Genomic DNA, 25,006 nt, shown 5'->3' with positions numbered 1-25,006 from the left:
TTTCCTCTTTTTGTTTTTAAGTAACACTTATCAACACCATTTGAGCAATGACTTTTTAGAAGAAAATATATAGCTTGGTATCTTTCCATACACAAATATCACAAATACGTGCTATCTTCTAGCCTCCACTTTGCTTTCAGGTTCTCACTTTAGCAACTTTAATTTTTCTACTGCTTATTTATAATGCACTATCTTGAAATAGAATTATACCCAGCTTACATTCATGCTGACGCTATTGACGTGTTATTAGCTGCCAGTGAGTGTGAATTGTATCTTCACTCAGGGTGTGAACACTTTTCTCTCATAATAAGGTTTGAAGTGTCATTTAATTATTCTCTATTTCCACTGTGCTCACAGAATCTGTAGATACTCAGCTCCTCGACATGGATATTCCTTTAAACTTTCCTGCTTTGACTAATATTATTAAACATTTACTGATATATATATATATATATATATATATATATATTATGCAGCTTCAGATTCAATAATAATCTCTCTATCTATCTATCTATCTTTATAACAAACCAGTCATGTGTTCATGTGATTAAAATATTTCATAAAAATAAATATATTTAGGGGTAGTTTAAGTATTTAAGTTTCTGGAAGCAGGGTGGAATTCAGCATCACCTTCTGTTAGACTTAGAAAAGTGAATTTACTTCTCTAAGTGAGCGTGTACTGGGCTTTATTTATTTAACCTGTAAGAATAGTCACAGATGTGGTGAGGATAAAGTGAGTTAATGTACATAAAGTGCAAAACATAATTCTTGACACAGAATAACAGTACAGTGTCTTAGCTATCATTATTTCTGTTGGTATGGATGGTTTATGTTTTAAATTTCCTAAATTTTTTTTCAATATTTAAAAAGTTTTTGGGGCTGGGGATTTAGCTCAGCGGCATAAGAGCCTGCCTTGCAAGCAGGCGGTCGTGAGTTCGATCCCCGGTACCGATAAAAATGAAAAAAAGACAAAAAAATTTTTCTGTAGTATAACCCTCTCAGCTGAAGAAAACTAAAGGTCTTGTCTAAGCATTACCCACTGTGAGCAAAGAGAAAACCCTTCAGATGAAACCTCTTATGAAAATGTATAAGAAAACTCTATGTCCCCAAGATAACACAATTTGGTATTTATTTTCTTTTTATATATTGCTTCATTTCAGTTTCTCCAAAGTACATGAGAACATTTCTATTATTTTGAAGAGAATCTGTGCATTTTCCAGCCAATATAACTTGCAAATCATGGCATTGTGGGAAATAAGATGAACTTCTGAAATATTTGCCCTTGACCCAAAAGTCAACCTTGAATAGTGACAAACCCTGAGAATTTAATTTGTACCACTGTAAACTCATATGAGTCGAATCACTTGAGCAACAGCTTACTATCATAACTCAAATTAAGCATTTAGGTTTTAACTTAATGAAAAACAGAGAGACCCAACTTCTTGACAGAGGTCATGTCATGCACACCTAAGTAACTTAATGTCTGTATACATTTGCTATTTAAGGCAGACAAGCAAATTGGTTATTTTTCCTGGATAAGAAGAAAAATTTACAGCACATAGAACCATTAAAATTCAGCCCTTTTTTCTAACTTCAATTTAAAGCTATTCATACAGAATGTACACTAAATTATGAATGAATATGGTTTTGAAATGTCAAACTGTAGTCTCCGTGAAGCTTATAAGACTTTTCAGTGTTCAAATGAATCGACTAAAGTATTCAGAAGAAGCAGTGAAGTTGCCCACAGAATTTGCAGTGGTATCAATGAGGAATAGTGATACAAGCAGGTGATTTCTTTCTGACCAAAATTAACATTTTAATTAATTAATAGTTTTTCCCCAGTTTACACAAACTTCTTATAGTTGCTTGATACATGTAATGATTTCAGCAGTTGATTAGTGAGATTCCTTAGCGCTTGCAAGGAGGACTAGAAAAAGTGCATTACTTTCACAGATGTAAACAAAGTTCAGTTAATTAGGTTTTGTGTAAACTCCATGATCTGGGTTTTCAGTGGACCACGAGATAACTAACAGGAACAGAGTCTTTGGAAATGTAAAGGCACAGAGATAGTAACCAGATAGCAAATAAGAGGGGGTCAAACCAAGGAAGTAGAAAATGAGAAAACAGGTAGGAATAGAAGTGGGTTGGCCACCCACACAGTCATGCTCTAAGGACAGCATTAGACTTAGTTGACTTAACCAGGAATGACACTGTTGCCTCCAATGACAATATCACAAACTGACTGAGAGATTTAGGTATAAGTAAATTTTAATCACAGCCTGAAGTGTTTAGAGTGAAGTACAAATTACTTTTACCAGTATTATAGTCAATACGATTTATTTTTGAGAAAAAATAATTTAAAATACACCCCAAATATATTCTTAATGGATGCCTCACTGTTCAGCACATTGGGTGGGCAAGGTTGTTTAGGGTACTCACAAGCCCTCCGCGAAACACTCCAGCATCAAGGTCTCTCCTTTGAGGATGACGACGGCAGATTCACTGCCAGTCTCGGGGGGAGGCAGCAGCAGCCTCGGTTTCCTTTGCTTGATTGAATTTGCTATAAAAGAGAAAGGAAAGGTTAGATTTTTTTTCAAACTAAGAGAAGCTAAAATTTTGAGGTAACAATTCTTGCTTAAAAGCCTAAGAATCCAGGTATGTTTGTGTATGCACATGCACATATATGCACACAAGCACACACACACACACACACACACGCGCGCGCGCACACACACACACACACACACACACACACACACACTTCAATATATTTTTCCCATGAGGAAAAGAATGTCCCTCAGATGTGTTAACTGTATGTAAAACAAAGTATTATAAAAGTGATCTAGTTTGGAAGTCCACACATTATTAAGGACACATAATTTCTTGATAAAGACTTTACATTAATCAACAGTCTGATTTTATATTCTACACTTCAATCATGCCTTGTTATGTTTGAGAGCTGTAGGTCTTTCTTTAATCTGCCTAAGTCTTGGATATGGTTCCTATCAAAAGTTTCCTAAACTCTATCCAGAAATTCTGATTGAGGAAGCCCATGGTCGATACTAGCTACCAGCAATCTTTGCAGGCTCTCCTGGCAGCTCTTTTATGGCCTCAGGCCTTCACAGATAAACAGTTTCAGGAAAAGATCAGCAAGCATTCTCGCAATCACAAATTAACATGCTCTATTTCTTATTACTATAACTTTCAAATGCAATGACAAATAACCAGATCCATTTTTACTGTAAATTTTATTTCATTTCATAAGTTATTATAAATTGTTTCTTTTTCACTTAATAACAAGACAAATTTACCTGCTATGGAAAGAGAGAAACAGCATTGTATCATCATAAGAGAGTAGTACACACAGCACAGGGAGTAGTTTATATTCTGCAATAACTTTAAGACTTTATATTTGCTGAAAAATAATTGGCAAAATGTGCTATGTACAGTGATTTTTATTTAGTGCTCTCTTTTATAGAGTCATTTTTCTTTTCTTTCTTTTTTTGTCTTTTTCACTTTTATCGGTACCGGGGATCAAACTCACGACCGCCTGCTTGCAAGGCAGGTGCTTGTGCTGCTGAGCTAAATCCTCAGCCCCTATTTAGTGCTCTTAAGATACATATAAATATACATTTGAGTTATTGATTCAAAAGAAAATAACTTTGGGAATGAATCAGCCCACCTTAAAAAGGAGGATACTCCAAGAGGATTCTTCATCCACTTCTGAGGATGTTACCAATATATTACAAATCTAACTTTCATCATTAATCCACATGATATAAACATTTCTTGGATTCATGTGTACAATTTTTATCATTATGGAAAACTAGAATACACTATAATTCAAGTTTAGTTAGGAATCCTCTATAAAACAAAACTTCTACTGGATAAAATAAAATTGAATTTAATAGATTTTGCAGGCATATCGGTAGGAAAATATTGTAAACTATATTCTTGTTCACAGAATCACAATGTATAGTGACATTTAAGTATCCCAATTAGTCTTGCAGGAAAAATAATAATCAATTAACTTCTTTAAGATCAGCATTTCTCTACTTCTCATCACTTACTGTGGCATTATTTATCCTTTCTTCATACAAATCTATCAATATTACAGCATATGAGACATTTTAAGAACTCCAAAATAACTTCTCAATCAGATATCTACATCTATATTTATAGTTATAGCTATATATTTATGTATATTATGTATCTATGTATATTATAGTATAGGTAAATATACTTTTATATTTATATAGCTATGTATTTATAACAGTCACTCCCTTTCCTAAGGAATTTTTCTTAACTGAAATACTAACATTTTATTAACTCATGAAGATAATAAAGAAAACATTCCAATTCAGAGATGATAATGAACTACTTAAATGAACATTAATGCTAACATTATGCATGTCCAACTTACCCTTGGAACTAATTTCTGTGGATGACCTTGAGTCATTAACATGCTTTACTGAAATAAATGGAAGAAAAAAACACAAACGTAATGGTAGATGCTGATATCTATACAGGATGAAAAGCCAAATAGTTCCCTTTGGAGAATTACAAAATGAGGTGGAACCATGCTTCACTATAACATCATCTATGGGAATACAAGTTTACATAATGAGAAAAAATTTTAAATTAGCTTAATCTTGAATTACCACACATTAAACCAGGTGGAAAATATTAAAATTATAAACCCATTAAAGAGAAATTAGATTACTGGAAGGGCGTTATAGTGAAGACGTGGTGCAGTATATCAACACATAGCAAAGAAAATATCATGGATCATATCAGACAATGAAATGGAAACACCAACTATCAACTATACCAAGGCTGATTACACAGTCAAGGAGCTGTTGAGATTATGTCTTCACTTCAAATCTTATGAGTCTTCTCCCTGCTAATCGCTTTTTAACATTTGAGGATCCAGAATGCTATTTGAAGAATACAGTAGGAACAAGGATCAATTAAACTAACTCAGCTAATTTGGGCAGAATAAAGAAAAATGTCCCTGCTATAAAACACTAATATTGATTATTTTTTGATTTTTAAAAATTTTTCTTCCCCATTTTAAGTCTGTTATCCAAGGTCACAGTGAATCAAATCCTGAGACTCTATTGGAAAACCCTGAAATTTCATTTTGTGCTTTACCCACTGTAAAGGACTGGATCTTGCAGACATCAAATGAAACACATTTGTATTGTGAATTGAGATTTGATTTTCTGGCTGCCAGAGACAGAACTGCTGTGGATTTGCAGCTGCAGATGTCTCTTTTCTCTGGATGAAGTCTCTAGAGTTAAACTAAACAATGACAGAAATATCAACCCAGCTTTAAATGACTTCAGGCAGGATGAAATTATAGACAAATTTGCATTAAGCATGCCCGCTGTAATAAATTATTTGGACTTACAACTGTTAACTGTTAGTTTCATTGGCATTTTTTGTACTATCGTCCTTAATCTTGGAAATGCAGCAAAGCAGCAGTAATCATTCCGGCTGTCTTTTTCTTCCACATTTGCAAAGTACAAGTCTCCTTTTTGGCTCATGTACACTCTTTTATCTTGTTCAATATGTTCCAACTCTGAAAAGAAATATTCTGTCATTGAAAAGGATAACTTCCCCTTATGATACTTTATCTTCTTTTCCATTTTTATTTCTTTTATGTTATTTCACTTGATTTGATTTTTCTTGTCTGCTTCTCCTATTTCTCACAAGTGTTGTCTTATTAGCAGAGCAATGATTAAGGGGCAGTGAAAAATATACAAAAAATATCCTGGACATATACTTCTTATTATTAACCAAAGAAGTCCACTGATTTGTAAGAGTTTGAGAAGCTCATCTCTTTGACCATCTGTCTAGGGCTGTACTTCTGCTTTCTGGATCTGCAATGGTCTGATTCTTACTTTCATTTTCTTTGACCTTCTTGCCCTCCCTATCGTACATGTAGCATGGAAAGTTTTAGAATTGCCAAAGCCTGGAAAGTCTGACTTCATCCAAGACAATTCCACCCATTTTGTTCTTAGTGGTGTACAAATACCACTTTACTCGGAGAGCCAGAGCAGGGATGTCTAGGGAGAACTAGTAAGACTCATGCTAGAAGGGAACTTTACAAGAACTGGGAGTTTCACATCAGGAGTCAACAAGAGTTTTTGAAAAATTAAGCACAGAGGTGAACACAAATTTTTTTTTTGTGTGTTGTACAGATAGAATATTACTAAAATAGCAATTTTAATGTAGCCACACCAATACAAACCATTCTCAATTCTGATGCAGCTTATGTTTCAAAGATGAGTAAGTGATTTGAAACACAGGTGTATTTTCTTCACAGATATATACTATTATGGCAGTAGTCTCTGTGCTTTTCAAATATGATAAAATGAAGAGATATCTTTAGTCCTTTTCTGGTGTTTTTACATACACACTTCAATTTATATTCCATTTATATTTAGAAGGAGAGATAAACTATTTATATGTCTAATTTTAGACTTGATTCCACATTGATAATCATACACGAATATTTTATCTTTGGTTTCTTCTTTGAGGGTGAGAGGTTGGTTTTCTTCCACTTACACTGTAGTTTGGGCTGGCCTTAAATTCACTGTGTAGCCCAAGCTGGCCTCAAACTTATGGTAATCTTCCTGCCTCAGTGTCCCTGAGATGATAGGTATGCACCAGCATATCAGGCTTTGTCTTTGATTTCTTTCTGTTATTTATATGACTTGTAAAATTACAGCGCCCCCTTATTGACAAAAGGGGGACTCTTACCGATATTCATCCAGTAGATGTGCAGAGGTGGGAGGCCTTTGGGCGGGTTGCACTGGAGGACGATGGGATCGCCTTCTTCTACATCCAGAGGCTCAATCTTTTCTTTTGGGAATTTTGGAACACCTGGAATAAAGAGCATTTTAAGACATTTATAAATGAACTATTAATATAACAGTAATGCAATATATCCTTTTCAAAAATTGGACTTTTCAAAGAAATTTTAGCATTCTTGATTGTCCTGCTTCTTGGAATCCAAAGATCTACTCATTTACTACAAAATTTCTTTTGAGAAGCTTCTTACACTTTTACATCTCCTCTGCAAAGTAAACACTATTAAGAATATGCTTTGCATCCTAACACAACTTTCAACGTGCTTTGATACCGTGAAACCCTAGACATAAATATTTTCACTATGATATGTCAGTTAAGTTTGGGATTTGCCTGTTTTAATTTTGGTAAATAAGAAATCTGTTTTTTTTTTAACAACTGATTTCATTTTTAGAGTTATAAATCTCCTCTCTTACTTTATTGTTAGGTTTTTGCGTGCGATTGGCAAAACATTCCATTCAGAACACTGACCATACTAAGTAAAAACTTCAAAGCCCACATGTAGAAATGGTGAGAGCAGATGAAAAGCCAACACGGCCACTTTACGTTGCCATTATTCCTCCATATCAGAGTCAACCAAATAAATGAAAATTAATTGATGTAGAATAAGAAATTTTCTGATATCCAAATCTATCGTTTCCTTCTCATACTATAGTCAATTTCCTAAAAGAGCAGTGCAGTTACAATCGACGTACAAGTTAGAACTCTGCAGAATTAAAAATCCAACACTAATGTTTATAGAAGTATTTCATTTGTTTACTGTAGATTTTCTTTTGTATTTTCTGTATATTAGTCATGCAATCCCTCAACCTCTACCCCAATTCTTCAAGAAGTGAGGGAATTTGCTGCCATATCTCTTATGGATGTAAGAACGGGTACAATGAATTTCTTTCTGTCTACATGCAAAGACTTTTCAGAACTTCGCACTGCGGGATTCAGCCTGATGGCTGCAGTGCATCTGCATCAGGGAGGCGAGGTTCTGCTCTCTTTATACATTCAGCTGCATGACAGCTTTTCAGTGCATTCCCCCCAGTCAAGTATTCTATCACATTTCTGCTGGAAACTCTAGCAATGAATTTAAAATAACAATCATTTAATATCTCTCTCTCTCTCTCTCTCTCTCTCTCTCTCTATCTCTCTCTGTCTCTGTCTCTCTCTCTCTCTCTCTCTCTCTCTCTCTCTCTCTCTCTTTCTCTCTCTCTCTCTCTCTCTCTCTGACTAAAGGTGGCATAAAATTTCCATTAAAAGATGGGAAAATATGTGAAGACACATCAGGTAAAGTAACATGCCAGCTGCTTGGTAAAGCTTTGACTACGATTGAGGACAAGTGTTGTCCACACAATTTTTTTAAAACAAAATTCACTTCCTACATAGACATAGTAATAAAATGATTATGTAGCTCCAAATTCAGATGACTAATTTAGTGTTGTTTGCTGTAACTGAAGCTCAAAGAATAACTGTTGAATGTATCAAAGCTCAAATAAAAGAAGAAGCATAGGTTAAAAAATTGAAGATTTGTAATTCTCTTCTAAAAGCAGCAAAATTTAAAGAGCTTAATATGAATACACAATTCATTGAGTGATATATAGAATACTAGACAATTAACAAGACGTATAAATCCCTAACTGGAGAACCACTTCTTTAGTGCAAGCAGAAAAATGTAATGATTCAAACAGATAATACTGTCAGGGAAGCACTATCAACCAGCAATAATTAAATCAAGATTACAAAACTCTAATTCCTAAAATGTAAATGTGTACTTCAAGTGGCTTCTAAAGCATCAGTAATAAAAAAGAACAGAAAATTTATAAGTGCAACAAACCCTTCAACGCATTTCATAAGTCTTTTACAGTAGCTTTTTTTCTGAAGAAGAAATTAATATCAGCAGTAACAGAGATATAGCTCAGGAGCACAGTGTTTGTCTGGCAAGTGCAAAGTCCTGAGTTCGATACTTGGTACAAAAAATAAGAAAGAAAGAAAAAGAAAGAAAGAAAGATAGATAGATAGATAGATAGATAGATAGATAAGGAAACATGGAAAATGTTTGTTTATAAATTAGGCTTCAGAAGAATTATTGTAACAAAAATTAATTTCTCAGAATTTTAAAAATACTTTATTTTTTACCTTTTAAACTATTTATTCTGGTACTATACCAGAAAGTGACAATTGTAGCATTTATTGAAAAATGTGTTTTTACTACAATGGAATTCATTCATGAAGTCAACTTCAATTCACATTAAGAAATGATTTCATTTAAAAGTAAACTTAACCGTTTAATTTTCTTCATGTGTTTTTTTTTGATAATAAATATTAGCATTGTTTAGTGTTTAGAGAGAAAGAATAGTCTTAAATTTGAATTATAAGATCAGGGATTTAGCTCCACAGCAAAGCACCTGCCTGCTAAGCACAAGGTCCTCAGTCCAGTTCCTGACACACACACACACAAACACACACACACACACACACACACACACACACAGAATTATAGATAACAATTTGTGTGCATGTGAAGTTACTATAGTCCTCTAACATGCCAACACATTTCCAGGGAATACTTCATCAACATCAAAAACAGTCACTTACTTAACTATTGTAGCTCAACAAAATGTGACTTAATTCTTAGTGATCTCTGCAAATGGAGCAGAATCCATGTGCATATCACTATCCAGCTAAAAAGACTATGAATATTCAGAAATCCAGTCTGTGGGGAAGCCTAGATAAAATCAATTTCCTTTCTATAGAATGTGACTGTCAATCCATTTCCATCAATGAGACAGCTTCAATCTTTTAAAATATTCTCCATAGTTTATTTCCGTGTTTATCATTCAGTGCAGTCAGCAATTTCCAGCAACCACTCCAGGAATATAAGTGACACTCAAATAAATTCATGGCTGGCTTGTTGATGACTTTCCCAGTGATAATTAGTGTAGAAAACATTTCCTAGAAACAAGTTAACTACATTCCAGATCATACAAGCAGAGCTACCAGGACACAAAAAATCTGTAAATACGAACTCTTGGATTGCTAAAACTTCAGATGCTTTTAATAAGTTTTGAAAATGCATCATTTTCATCTCTTAATGTGTATAAAAATCATTCTAAAATAAAGAAAACTTCTGATAAAAGATTTTCCAGTGGCCATGTTCAATATCCAGCCCACCCTTTTTCTCTTTGTTCTTTTTTTTTTTAAACTTTATAATAAAAATTTATAAAATGAGTTTTTTACTTATATACATAAACAATATATATCTTCTATCTGGGTGAAGCCAATTTTTCATTCAAAGAAAAGGCAAAAATAGTGTGTGCTGCAGATTGGACATAGCTGTAGCTTACCCTATACAATATATTGAGTGGTAGACCAAGCATTTAAAAAAGTTGTTTATTACATCTACTGGAAGAGAAAGTAGGTATAAATCTTGAAGATATAGTTGTAGGTACAGAGTTCATGAACAAAACGCAGACTGAAAAGGCAATACTTCAGAGTCAACAACTCAGATTTCATCTTATTAAAAAGCACAGCAAAAGAAATCACCAACGAATGAAAAGACCCACAGAATGGGGAAAATTCTTATTCAGTTGTCTCTCAAAAGACTTCTATCTGGAAGAATATAAAGAATTGAAAAAATTCAAATCCTTCAAGTTCAAAGACTTAGTTTAAAAAATGGGCATCTGAGATGAATGTATATTTCTCAGATGAAATACAAATGGCAAATCAATATATGAAAAATAGTCAATATTTCTGATCTTTTGACAGATGCAAATTACAACATGAGATTCCATTTCACCCCAGAAAGAATGGCTTTCATCAAGAAATCAACCAATAACAAATGCTGGCAGGACTGTAGGGAAAAAAGGAGCCCTTCTTCACTGTTGGTGGCAGTGTAGACTGGTACAACCACTGTGGAAATTAGCATTGAGATTCCTCAAAAAACTAATATTAGAGATCTCATTTGACCCAGCTCTTTCCCTTCTGGGTGTTTTTCCAAAAGGATTAAAAACATGATACCACAGCAATGTCCATGTTTATAACAGCATAATTTATAAAGCTAAATCTTGGGAACAACCCAAATACCCATCGACTGATGAATGTATGAAAAAGATGTGATAATTTTATACAATGGAGAAGGATAAACTTGAGACTTTTAAAGGTAAATGGATGCAATTTGAGATCATACTCATAAGTGAAATAAATCAGATTCACATATGTAAACAATGTATTGTCTCCCTGGTATAAGAAACGGAAAGAGTAAACAAAGTATAAAATACACACTAGATATTATGAAATAGGAGAAAATTGTTCAAAAGGAAAAAAGAACTAAGATGGGTACAAGGCAAAAAAACAGTAGAGAAAAAAGAAAAAAAATGTACAGATCAGTTATGCTATTAGTATATCAAGCTCTTTAAAAAGTAATAGTGTTAATATCTATTGAGGAAATTTTTATGCTCCTATTTTGTACACTGAGCAACTACTTTAAACATTGTATAATAACTATTATTATTCTCCTATTATTTTGTTAAGCAATTTCATTTTACCTTTTACCATAAAAATTTTTAAAAAGCTGTTTATATGCCTTCTGATCAATATTTTTACCTTTGTGTGTCTCCTTTACTTTTCCTTGGCATCCTTGTGTTCTTTGAAATCATCTCTCAAAGATCATCTTAAAACCCCTGGTTAAATGCTTTTTAAGAATAGGATATTATAAAACAAAAACAGTATAATTCCACCTTGCCAACATGCTTAATAGTCAAGCCAGTAATCAAATAGGACTAGGGCATTTTTAACTAAGTATGCACACAAGTGATACATGTTTAGAGATGAGACAGCTAAAGAAACACAGAAGGTGTCCTGGGCCTGACCCTAATTTCCTCTGTAGATCACATCATAACAGTTTCCGTAATTTTATGCTAGTATTTGAATTAAGAGTGTCAGAGATAGATGTAGCAGATGGGACAAAATGCAGTATATTTCCTGTAGAATTTGTCCTTTGTTTATTGAATTATTTCCCCCCTCTCCAGTGCTGGACTAATCTTCCTGCGCTGATGATCTCTTTTAGCTTATGAGCCTGTTAACAGGGTCGGCTTGGTGAGATTTGATGTGCCTTGCATGCCACTTGATTGTGCTTGGTGAATTGCTCACAGCATTATTACCATGAATGCACGCTACTGAGCTTGTATGCTGTATTACCACTAACTGCTATTTCCATCTGTAAAGAGATGTAATTGATTCCTGTTTCCTGTAGAGCACTGCATAAATGCACTTAGGACTTGAGAAATCACACTGCCTTTCAGTCCACAGACTTGTATTCACACTAAGAAAGTACACCCAGTTCATCCCATCTTATTCAATCATTCACAAATTCTGATAGAGGAGTGCAGAAACTTTAGCCTTACTTTAACCTCTAAAATTCAAAGGTATAGTTTCTGTGGAACAAAACTGATCTTCTGAGGTTAGTTTGTACATATTAGAAGAACATATACATTGTTTTTCCTTACCTGCTTTTCCTAAAATGGAGTGGTTTAAAAATTCAGTTTGTCTTAAGGAAATTGTCCTGAGGCATTTGAGGAAAGTATGCAAATGTAGAAACCTGGCATGTTAATAATTCTACTTGGTTTTCATTCAAACATTAGAAAGAAGAATTCACTCCTAAGTCTGCCATTTCTTAGACTGTTTTAATGGCATGTGGAAATCAGATAACTCCTTTTATTCATTCTTTTGTCTACCTACTAAGCAATAAATTGACTACTAATAGCATGGACTTCTGCAGCATCTTCAAGACAAAGCTGGAAAGGAAAATATGACAACACAACATTTTCTTATTTTTAAGGACTCTAACTGTTCCACAAGAAATCATAAACACAATGCATTTAAGTGCTTTACCACTCCACAGAATTTACAGCAGCGCATATAATAACTAAAAAGTGAGGGCAGTTCAAATGACTATCAATCTGTAAATGGATAAAAAAAATGTGATATATCCAATGCAATAGAACACTACTCAGAAATAAAAAAGGAGAAAAGTAATAATCTAAGTAACCATAGAAAAGAATCTAATAAAGCAATTTAATTGAAAAAGTCACATGGAAATGACTATAAATCAAATTATTCCTTTTGCATTAAATGTACTTTTGTACATTTCATGTAGGCAGAAATACAGTTGGTGCTTTTCTATAGTGGTGGGTGGGAAGACAGGGACTGCCAAAGGACGCAAACGTTGTTCTAACACTAAATTATGAAGAGACTCTGCTACAAATTTAATAAAAAACTCACTGACTTAAAATACTTAAAACTATAACATCTAGATGAAAGGAGATCTGCAGCATGAAGATTTTGTAGTATTGAACTGTCAAAGTAAAAGAATTATTGTATTATCATTTTAATTGTGTCAATATACTGACGATAACCAAATAGCTTCTATTCCCCAAGATTCACTAGCAGTATCTACAGGATTTAAATTTCAGAAGGACAACCTTTTATTTATCCACTGTTATATCCCAAATTGTTACTGGTAAAGTTTGGAAAAGGGCCCCAGAGGCCCATAATTTCAATGGCAGCTTTGCGAGGCACTGAACTTTGGAGAGTTGCAGCTATGGGCGCAACATGGATTACAAGGGACATGCCCTTGAGCAGGACTGTAGAACGTTCCCCAGCACCTTTCTCTTGGCTCCCTGGCTCATTGGGCAAGGAGGTTTCCTTCCTTCACACACTCCCACTGTGATGTCTGCCTCATTGTGTGTTCAAAGCAATGAAGACATCCCACAAATGACCAGAAGACCAACAGATCTCTTTGTAACTGGGTTATCTCACTATTTTTTTTTTTTTATAGAGATGGAAAGCTGACTAACACAACTAGAAAATGCTGACACATGAAGGCTTTTTAATTAAGCCTTGACTAATTCACTGATTAAATTTCATGTATTTGTAAAATAGCACATTTTGTTGGATGGTTTGTGGTTTTTATTTTCACTCTTTCTCTGGTGAACTTAATTATAATTATGTTGAAAATAAAAAAAAATAAAAACTACATATAACTTTTTCCTTTACAGCAATTACAAGAACTGAGAGTTAAAACTAAACCTCAAATCACTAGGTTTCTGTCAGTATAAAAGAAGAATCAATGCTCTACAGCTTAAGAGAAAAATCAATCGGTAAAGGATGTAGGAAGCTTTAAATGGTCTCTGATATATATACTCCTGAGGATTGGAGTGATCACCTTGTGCAACTTGTAGATATAGATGACTACAGAAAGCTGTCAGGTGATGAAATAATTCCAGGAAAGACTGGAAATGATGCATAAGAAACCTAAAATTATTTTACTCTTCTCTGTAGTAGCAGAAAAACAAAGCAATTACCTGCTACATGATTTAGATTTAACTCGCATCTATCTATTAATTTCAATAGTATTTAACTGTGGCCAGAATTACCCTTGTATTGTTTCTGTCTTCACTTATTCTGTCGGGGTAACAAGAGAAAATGTTCTGAAGTATTTTGGGATTTTATATTGAGTTGTGCCGTTTCTTTTCCTGCAATAGATCTAGCTACTTGCCTTTTCCTTTGTGTTTCCATAGCAACCACTAGACTTCAGGTTAGGGATCATTATAATGCCATGTCTTCTGCAACAGATATTTAATCCCTGTTTTCCTTTCTCCCTCTCTCTCTCTTTCTCGCTCATAATTTTATTTTAGTTAAATATATGTATTTATATTAAATTATATATATATACATATATATATATATCATGTTATATATGTATGCACATACATAGGTACATACACATATAGAGTTGTTCTTAGGTATATTTGTGGAATCGGTTCTGGCACCTCCACCATGGATAGCTAAATTTGTGACACTCAAGTCCTTTATATGAAAAACAATATTTGCATATAATCTACACACACTATCCCATATACTTCATCTCTAAAATATGTGTAACACATAATAAAATGTAAACAGTAAACACTATCTGAACAGTTGTACTGTACTGATTAGAAAGTATAAACACATTCAGTATAGTTACACTTTTCATCTTGAAACTTTTTCAGTGAAGTTGGTTGAGTGTACAGAAATTCCCACAGACATCAATGACCGATTATATAGATAATATAGTCGCATGATTCTTAGCTACAGTTTTCAGGATGATGTTTTCTGATCCAGAATTCATGGACATTTCCAATTGAACATCACTTAAAATTTAAAATCTTGAAGTCACTTTCCAAGTACACATGTCACTGCTCTGTACTTTACAGTTGCTATGACAGGCCAATAACACAGAACACCTATTTCAGATAAATCACCGTGCCATGTGCTTACTCATTTTGAGAACATAAAACACTCGTGTTGAAGAATACAAAGAAACCTATTGATGCACCAGACTTTTTGCACAAAGAACATCATCATGACATTTCTACCTTCTGCCAACCCAGCCCTTCCCTCTTCAATAGAGGTAATTACCATCCTGAATATGTGTTGATCTTTCTCCTAGTTTTCACTAAAATATTAACACGTAAAGTTATACTTAATCAATATTGTACTGAGTTTCACTTATATTAATTTATGTAAATAAAACCATGCTTTATGTATTTCTCCAAAGTTTGCTTTTATAGTTCGATATATTTCTGAGGTTCTTCTCACTCCTAACTAGTAATTTCTGAATAAATAAACCCCAGCTTACCCATTCTACTATGGACTGGAATTCTGAATTTCCCTCAGTACATTTTTTAAATACTAACAGCGCTGCCACAAATAATCCTGGAGCATGCGGACGGGGACATGTCTATCTAGGCAGGAGACTGGAATTGATGGGTCACAGCCGAGCACATATTTAAAAAGGTGAGAAGAAAATAAAGCAGTAAACTATCCACTCAGTAGTGGTGAAAAAAAGTGAATTTTCATGTAGAATTGTTATTCTCTGACTTCCTGTGATATTTTCCAAAAATAAAGTATCAAATTCCTTTGTTATTTAGGTTACCATTGTGCCATTTCTTGTTATTGATGATGTTGAACACATTTTTATGCTTTTATTATGTGTTTCAAATCATTCTGTTGAATTTATTTTCTGCTTCTGTATTGTTTTATCCTTCACTTTGTTCTATAACTTTCTGTCATTAGTATTCACCGTAAGATTATGTTACTTATTAATATTGCATCAATTATTTTCACACTTTCATCTTTTCTTATGTAAATTTTTAGTATAATAAGTAGTCTTCTAAATCATGCTGTTGCTTTGTCACACATATTTTGTTACCCAGAATTTGCAGTTTCACCACTTCAAAATTTTCTTCTCTCTTATCATGTGTTATTTGATCTATGAATTAAAAATAATTGGTTAGCTTTCAAAGATATAAGCCATTTTAGTTATGCTTTATTACTGATTTCTGACTTCATTCCATTTTGATATTTTCTTCACAACTCAGTATGTCATCAAATACAAATTTTCATCTCATATGCATGACAAATGCATTTTATACTTACAGATACAGCATTCTATACATTTTTATTAGCAGGAGCTAATAAGTTATTTAAATCTTATGGATTTATAGATGCTTTTCTTTACTTGAGTTACCAACAATGAAAGAGATATGCTAGTCTCTCTCATTATAATGGCAGATCTGTTTCTCTCCATATTTTTGCTTCCCACACTACATATTATAAATGCCTATTGAATTAATCTCCAAGAAGATGTTTTAAGATAAATGTATTTTGACTGGTATTATCTTGCCTTCCTTTGGATAATACTTATCTAAGATATTTTCTCATCCTTTTAGTTTCAATATTTCTCTATTCACATGACTTAGATAAGTTGTTTTGTAGTTTATACCATTTAAAATTTTTGGAACATTTATTTTACTTATTTTTTGTCTTTAATTTGACACATATTAACATTTATTTTTGGATTTTTATCTTTCTGCTTGTCTAACTTTTCTTTTTGTCCCACTTTCTTACTTTATTTCTGATTCAGTATACTACATAGTTTGATAATTATTCACCTTTTCCATATTTTTATCATAGTTATGAATCTTAAGACACATACTTTAGTTATAGGAGTATAAAGAATCAATGGTCTCTTATCCACAATTATATACAGTTTTTACAACTTAAATACAGTTCCATCACCAAACTTCAAGGAAAATGTGCTTTACCTTCTGTTCCTCTAAAGTTAGTATATATTCTGGCCCTGCCCGAAACACAAGTACCTATGTTCTCCCACCTCTAAGACTTTCTCCCTTTTAATGCAGTTTCTAGGACTGTACAAGAGGAAACTGTTGAATGCACCCTACCAACATTTTATTTGTAAGAATTTCCCCTGTGAATCTTTTGCTTAGAATCGTATAAAGTTAGGAAACTTAGCAATGAGACAATGAAAGTAAATAAGCAAATACTAAATATAGCTATCATTATCTTACCACATATGCAAAATATGTTAATAAATAAGTAAATTAAACTTGCCAACAGTTGTCAGTCAGTACATAGTTAACAGCAAAGTGCTTTATGTGATTTTTTATTTCTAGTGCAAATTACTGGTAGCTCATTCTCCTCTCCTAGTGGGCACACATTATTTAAATTAAGTGAGACAATACAAGTTGTATTGTTACATCTAACAATAGGAGTACAAAGTTCCTGGTAATTCATCATTAGAAGCATTTATGAGCCTCTGTGCAGTTGTTTATGCTCTGTGTCTCAGAGTTTTTGCACAGGAGTGTGTGTCATATGATAGAACCCAAAGTTGATGGTGACTCCATCACCTGGAATCACCAATAAAGTTGCATGAAGAGTTCCCAGAAGACTGCCAGACCACAGCTTACCTTATCATCAAAAGTAGCTTTGTGTTGACCCAGGGACATTAGCATTATCTATCACTGCTGATTAGTTTAGCTGAATCTAACTAATAATACATTTAATCTAATTCTCATCATGTAAGGGAAAGAAGATCATATCTTCCCTGGGTTAGATATAAGGGTACAAAAAGATGGATATAAAGTGATAAAAATTAATAATGATTTATTTCATCAGAACCCTCCATAATACTTGCTTAAAGTTTCATTAAAAATAGTTGTCAAATGACATCCCCATTGTAACACTTACTTGGAACTATAAATTCTATTTCTTCTGACATAGCAACTCCTAGCTTATTAGAAGCAAAACAGCGATATTTCCCTTGAAAATGAGATATGTGTCCCTCATTTGGAATCTTGAATGTTCCTGAATTATTAGATGCAATTATAGGAGCACCAGAAAGATCAAAAGGCTTATCATCCTTAGTCCATGAAAATCTGTAAGATAAAAATAAACAGTAATCCTAAGAAATCATAGACTGTTTCTCAGTTTTTCAATGTGTTTATACAGTTATACAATACCAAGACATTAATAAAGTATACAGTGAAAGGTAATAGGATACAAGTAATGATCTCATAAGAATCTAAGAAATCTTATAAACCATAAAAATTTATTGACCACCAAGAGAGCAAAACTAAAGGTAGGTTTTGTTCTGTTTCTTTTAAATTAAAATTATTTAAAAATGTTTCCAATGAGAAATGCCATGTGGATTATTAATATTTTAGCGATGGCAAAAAAGAGAGACTGCAAAAGAAATTAATGTATAATATGACTGTGTGTGTATAATGAGCATATTCAAAATTAAGAAAAAAATCAAATGTCATTACTTGCTTATGTTTCTTAGTAGCACTTTTATACTTATATGTCATATATTGAAAATATTGTAACTCAGCGGCATCTGTTTGGCAAGCTGGGAGGTCAAGGAGATTGATCCCTGGTACAAAAGAAGAAAAACTAAAAAATAAATAAATAAAGCCATGGTAATTTAACAACTTTGCCAATTGAATTGAATTGTTTCAGTTTCACATGGGTACTAAACAATTTTTATGCAAATATTATCCTATACCGTGTAATGATTTTATTTGCTTATCCATGTCAGCATTTTCCTTTTAATTGATTTTTAAAAATCCTATATGTTTTCATTAATACTTATTCAAATATTCCTTTAGGCCAATTCCTTAGAAATAAGGTCAGCTTCCAGATAGTAAAACAATTTTTTAAAGTTTTTGGTAAATATTGCAGAATTTTATACTAGGAAAAAATACACACAGTTAAATTCCCACTGCATTTTCAGCATCTCGATTCTGTGGATGGTAATTTAAAAAGTCTTGTAACATGTAAAATAACCAAGCTTTATTTTAATAGACATAATTTTACTTGGAAATCTTAATGTTCAATCCTATGTAATTTTGTAGCACCATCAGTCTGTGATAGTTAAGACTGAAGAAGAGTAGGATGGAGGACAGCATACATTTAAAGAACTGTTCAATTGGAAACAATACTCACACTGGCTCTGGATTTCCTTTGGCTTCACATTCTATTTGAAAATATTCATCAAAGGGAAAGGCAACTTGCACTTTTGACTGTTTTGTGATTGTTGGAACCTGTGGAACTAAATGTTAAAAGACACACTTCAAGAACAAGCCTTTCAAAAACTGAACAAGGTTTATTAGCCTATAACACAACTTAAATGCACTTTCTGTATTGGTAATTATAAAGTTCATACAAGACTGAAAATCACAGAACAAATCTGATTTTCTCTTTGCAAAACATATTTTACTTTATTTCCTTGGCATCATTTCACGCCACCATCTTAATTTTATTTAACCTCAAGTCATGTAGCAATTCATAAACAGAAAAAAATCTTATCACATTTTAAAAATAGTCTGTTAAAGAACTGAAAGAGTAATAATATCCAAAATGTATAATGGATATTGTAATAATGAAAGGGAAAGAAAGTGTTTACAAGGAAAGAACAACTGGGATAGGGGAAAGGAAAAATGAAAGAAACTAAAAGATTATATGTATGTAGCTATACACGTAAAACTGTATGTAGTGTTCAAGATAGATAACTATACTACTAATCCCGTTAGCTCATCAAAAGAGCAATTTGTGCTGCTGTTGTTTGATTATTTTTTATGCTTACAACTTGTAACCTGAGCAACTACTACTAAGAGAACAATACATTAACTAGTGTTGATTTCTACTGTTTTTTAAAATTCTGTGTTATTTCCATTCTTTTTTCTGTTTCGCTCTAAAAACCAAACCAAACCAAACAAAACAAAACAGTGGTGTTTGGTCAGGCATAGGAGTGCATGCTTGTAATCTCAGCACTCTAGAGGTAAAGCAAAACAACTGCTTGAAGTTCCAGGCCAGCTTGGGCTGGATAGGGAGTACAAGTCCATCCTTAACTATTCAGAGAGACATTGTCTCAGAAAAAACTCAAAATAAAAAATATAATAGTAATTATTGGCTTTTAGTTTATGCTGACAAGCATATACATTTTTGTTTAGGTCATTAATTTTGTAAGTGAAAGTTTTCCATGCTTCTATATAGACATTATAATTAATTTGTTGCTTTTACATTGTTTCTACCCATTGTTTTAACATAATTTATTTGATAATTCTCTGATAACTGGCAATTAGATACTTTTCCATGTCTTTCTTTTACAGTAACATTTCAGAACAGTATCTTTGAGCACGCAGGTTTTCTTTTATTGAGGTAGGAGTTACCCAGTTTCTGGCATGGCAAAAAATAGCAATGATTCTTGAGAAAAGCTGCAATCATTTCACCACAGGACATTTACCACAACAGTGCATGATTACGCTGGTTCCTGATCTGTTTGCTACCACCAATCACTAGCATGGAAAAGTGATAATAAGGTACAGTTTGTTACAGAAGAAAATATACCATTATCGTTCTCAATTTCCATTTATTGCTTTTGTTAGTACTTTTTTATGAGTAATTTGAGTATTTGTCATTTTCCATTTACACATTTTTCTGTTCCCACTACATGTGGTAATTTGAGTGATTTTATTTTTCCCTTATAAATTATAACCTATAAATAATTATTCAAGCAAAAATACAGCTAGCTAATAGTGTTTTTTAAAAATAGCATCTTCATATACATGTACCCCTTCATTTTGTATGGAACTGATAATATTTGGAAAGTTAATTTTTAAATAAATTTTTTGTAGTAGATATTAACTTTATCTCTCATCTAGTCTCCCACCTAGGCCACATTTCTGACCCTCATCTTTGTGCAATAAATGCATGAAAATATAAATAAATAAATAAATAAATAAATAAATAATACTAAGATTAAAATACCAATTTGGATTGTCTTAAAATACGACACAGACACTATATGGGAATATATACTGTGGATAAGCATTCAGCAATTTTATTTTAAAATTGAGACTTTCTTCAGTACATTTGTTAGAAACTTTAATAAGATCACGGTGTTGAATTTATGGAGAAATGTACACTCTTTAGCAGCAGGAACTGACTTTCACAAATATATTTTCAGAAATGCAGTTAAGAGACAGGCCAGAGCCTGAGTGAAATAATATTCTGTAGTCAAGTGATAAATGGGAGTATAAAATCTGTGAGGTTGGGAATGGGCCGACGCACGCTCTGATCTCACATTTGTGAAATTTAGGGTTCTGAATAGATATGTGGTTCTCAAGCATTTTGATTAGAACTCCATTAATTTCTCATCATAAGGCATTCCAAAGTGCCTGTGTTAGTGTGGGCTATAGACAACAATATTCACTATATTAAAGATTAGATAAAAATATTTAGAATATTAAGTTATGAATTCATTGAAATGTTCTATGTTATAATAACATTTACAAAATGTACAAATATCTTGAGAAAAGTAGCACTACATTGTACTGTTAGAAATTTTAATTTCTTGAGAAGGCTGAGTTCTTATATCTTCATCTGCTTCCTTTCTGTTGTAGTAATTTAATTTGTCTGAAGATCGAAAGTAACCAGCCATAAACAAATACATAGTGAAAAACTGTGGGATTTTCTGAAGTCCTTATGACTGTTAGGTATCTTTTTCTGGATAGTGCACCAAAGTTCACTCGATGCTGGTTTGTTAAATATTCGTTGTGTGGAATCTACCGATAAACTTTTAATACTTTGTCACATTAAATAATTCCATCCATTTTTAACTTATGCATATCTTGTAACAACTCACAGTGATCATCTTTCAAAAGTTTATTGACCCACTGAATTATGCAGATCTTCATGTATTGACACATTGTATTACAGAATATAAAAAAAATTCATTTTTGTTAAAACCACCACTGATCTTATCAGAGAAGTTATATGTCATAAAGCTCTCAAGCTCACAGCAAGGGATACAAATTTTCCACAATTTTGATGTTTGCTTAAAAACTCACATTTTATCATTGACAGCACACATTGCCAATTTATCTGAAAGTGATAGGGTCGACTGATTCATTTTGGGAAATGTGTCGGCCCGATACACATCTGAGCAACTGTAATATGTCTGACATTTACACTTTCAACTAAAAATAGTACTGAGTCTCAAGCAATGACACAACCACGGAGCAACGTCAATCATTGTGCTTTAATACAGCTGAGTTATTTTGTGTCCTTTAGTTCATTTCAATGTTAGAAGAAATGTACTCAAAAGTGGAGAATTCAAAAAGCTAAAATTGTTTAATGACTTCAGCAGTTACAACCTTAGCAAAACCGTTTGTTCTGTCTTCTTGTTGTTTTCATCAATCAGAAATGGCTATAAAGAATGCTTTGAGTACCAATGCATTTTGCGCCAAAGCCTTGACCTGTACTAGGACAACAGGGAGTTTTCCCACTAGTTCCATTTAAATGACAGTGAAAGTAAAGGACCACTCACATTTTAGTGCTATTTTCAAAAGAGGTTGATCTCATGGACCATCTGAAAGTACAGTATCTCTAGGACCTCAAAGAGTCCATGAACCACACTTTCAGCATTGATAGCAAATAGAGAATAATAATCAAGTTTGCTTTCCAGTTCTAAAATTCCATTTTCTTTATTTTGTCTATTGAACCAGATAGGTGAGCATTACTAACTACAGATATTTATGTAAATTCAGTCATTAGCCAATGGATATTCAAAAAAATCTAGCAACATGCGGGAAATACCCACATCTTCATTGATATTTATCTTGTCTCTGATTAATCCCTTTTCTAAGTACATTGAGGGTTGAGATTGTTGCAAATTCATTTATTTATATTAGTTATAAATGGTGAGGAATGACACACAATGGCCGCAGTCTCTAAGATATCAGCTAATAACTCAAAACAACTTGTTTATTATGTTATTCTCCCTTGAATTTGCTAAAATTGTAAAGGCTTAGCAGTAGCTAATTAATCAGGGAATGGAGTTAATAACCTTTGGGTATTTATATGAATATATATTCTATGCTATAAATCCTTCTCTCTATAATTAGTTCAATTATAGAGATACCATACTCGTTGAGATTCAAATTGGGTACCTGCCTTGGCCTCGTTTGCTAGTGTGTGCTCTAAAGTACTCAAATAAATGGATACTATCCAGTTGTTCTGAAAATATGTCATTAATATTTTATAAGAATTGTTGTCTAAGGGCATTGCAGCATGAAAATGTATAAGTCACTGAGACAACCAGAATAAAAATGTGCACCGTGGATTAATACAAAATTTCACATCCATCACCACTGAGGATCAAGTGGGAAAACATGGTGAAAAAATGCATTTGTTAGAGAATGTGATTAGAAAACTGAATGAGAAAGTCCAGTGGCATCTTTGCTGGTTTTAAATTGGAATTTAATACTTATATGAAAGAATCCACAGAATAGGAGATTTTTATAGATCTTCCTAATGTTCATAACTGGGCTGGTCATTGATAAAATCTAATGTATATGTAGACTGATAGACTTCTTAAATATGTAGACAATTTAAAATCTGCATCCTGCAGAACAAAGAAGTGCAAATCTTTAAGAAATGGAAAAAGTAGGTTTAATTCTCTTTTGGGAACCATGGACTAGGGATTCTTAACTGGGTGGCAGTGAGGTGTAAAACTACAAGTATATATGTGGTATGAACTGCAACATCAAGTAATTGAAAATGATAGATAATATTACACAGTCATACAGCTATTTTATTTTCTATTTATAGTAAGTATGATTACGTCAAGAAGAAATTTTCAGATCACTATCTACACATTTAGTAAACATGTCTGATAAAAATTTATAACATACACACACACACATACACTAACCTCCTAATAGGCACTTATACTATAAAATACATAAATGCATTCTATTAACAGTAAATTTATATTTGCAGGTATAAAAGATTATTTGCTATTTTATAATAATCCTCTTGAAAAAGAATACAAAGCTTATTCAATTCCTTCTTATCACTGTTTGTTGAAGGGCAGTAACTTCTAAATTATATTTTCCTTCAAACAAACTGACCCTACCATATAAAATCAAAATCCATTTGTAATATTTCAGACTATTTTAGATGTATTGCAGAAATATCACCTGCTATACAGATTATATTTCTTGCAATAGGCCAATTTTACATAAGAATCTAAATGCCTCAGCTACAAAATAATTATTACAGGTAAATATCAATCACTAAAAGATAAGTAGAGGAAACATGACTTGTGATGACACACTGATGGAGAATACATAAAATAGAATTTTAAAAGCTATATTCTCAATCTACAAATATTTTACCGAAAATGCAAAAACAAAATCCCATGGTAGATATTGAAGACTATCACTTTACCTGAGAGGGGTATTTCAATTGCTGATAACAATTTTAACAAAAGAAAACTTAGAGATAGAATTATTCTTTCTCCGCTTAAAATTTTTGCCATTGCTCTTCAGGGAGGAAACAGCCCAGAAAGACTGAAAAATCTTACAGTCTTCTCCTACTTTTTATTTAAAGCTGAAGAAAATGCGAAGAACCTGCAAACAAAAACAGGGAGGTATATTAGCAGATAAACTCTAAGAAGTCAATACAACAGAAATTAAACATATTTTTCTGTTTGCTTACATGGCCTCTAATAGTTCCACAAATATACAATGAGGTTTTCACACTTATATTTAAAATACAAGAGAGTAAGTATATGGTGTATCATAAACTAAAAACCATTTCAAATTAGTTATATTAGAAATTACATTTGAAAGCTGATAGAGATTTATTTGGAAGACTCTTGCATACACTTCATTGTAAACAAGCACCAGGATAATTTCATAGGGTGAAGAGGCTGACACCTGTAATCCTAGCT

The 25,006-nt window shown here is 32.8% G+C and overlaps 1 protein-coding gene across 6 annotated transcripts in view; it reads right to left on the bottom strand.

The window, feature by feature from the left end:
- Positions 1-25,006, bottom strand: part of Chl1 (cell adhesion molecule L1 like) — a 186,146-nt gene that overhangs the window by 48,690 nt on the left and 112,450 nt on the right. For 5 of the 6 annotated variants that reach the window (XM_063260269.1, XM_063260266.1, XM_063260264.1 and 2 more), the window contains exons 2-8: positions 24,502-24,683; positions 19,213-19,318; positions 17,956-18,143; positions 6,769-6,891; positions 5,414-5,584; positions 4,424-4,471; positions 2,440-2,560 (exon numbers count right to left, since the gene is read on the bottom strand). In XM_063260269.1, the coding sequence (XP_063116339.1) occupies positions 2,440-2,560; positions 4,424-4,471; positions 5,414-5,584; positions 6,769-6,891; positions 17,956-18,143; positions 19,213-19,318; positions 24,502-24,592 (848 nt within the window). In that variant the 5' untranslated portion in view covers positions 24,593-24,683. The remainder of the gene's footprint in view (positions 1-2,439; positions 2,561-4,423; positions 4,472-5,413; positions 5,585-6,768; positions 6,892-17,955; positions 18,144-19,212; positions 19,319-24,501; positions 24,684-25,006) is intronic. The other variant, XM_063260268.1, reaches the window with a different exon arrangement.

The sequence above is a fragment of the Cavia porcellus genome, unplaced genomic scaffold, assembly GCF_034190915.1.
Source record: "Cavia porcellus strain 051 isolate PalLab524CR breed Dunkin Hartley unplaced genomic scaffold, mCavPor4.1 scaffold_13, whole genome shotgun sequence".
NCBI classification, from domain to species: domain Eukaryota; kingdom Metazoa; phylum Chordata; class Mammalia; order Rodentia; family Caviidae; genus Cavia; species Cavia porcellus.
Note: the sequence above shows the minus strand (reverse complement) of the source record. Positions and strands in the feature narration are given on the sequence as shown.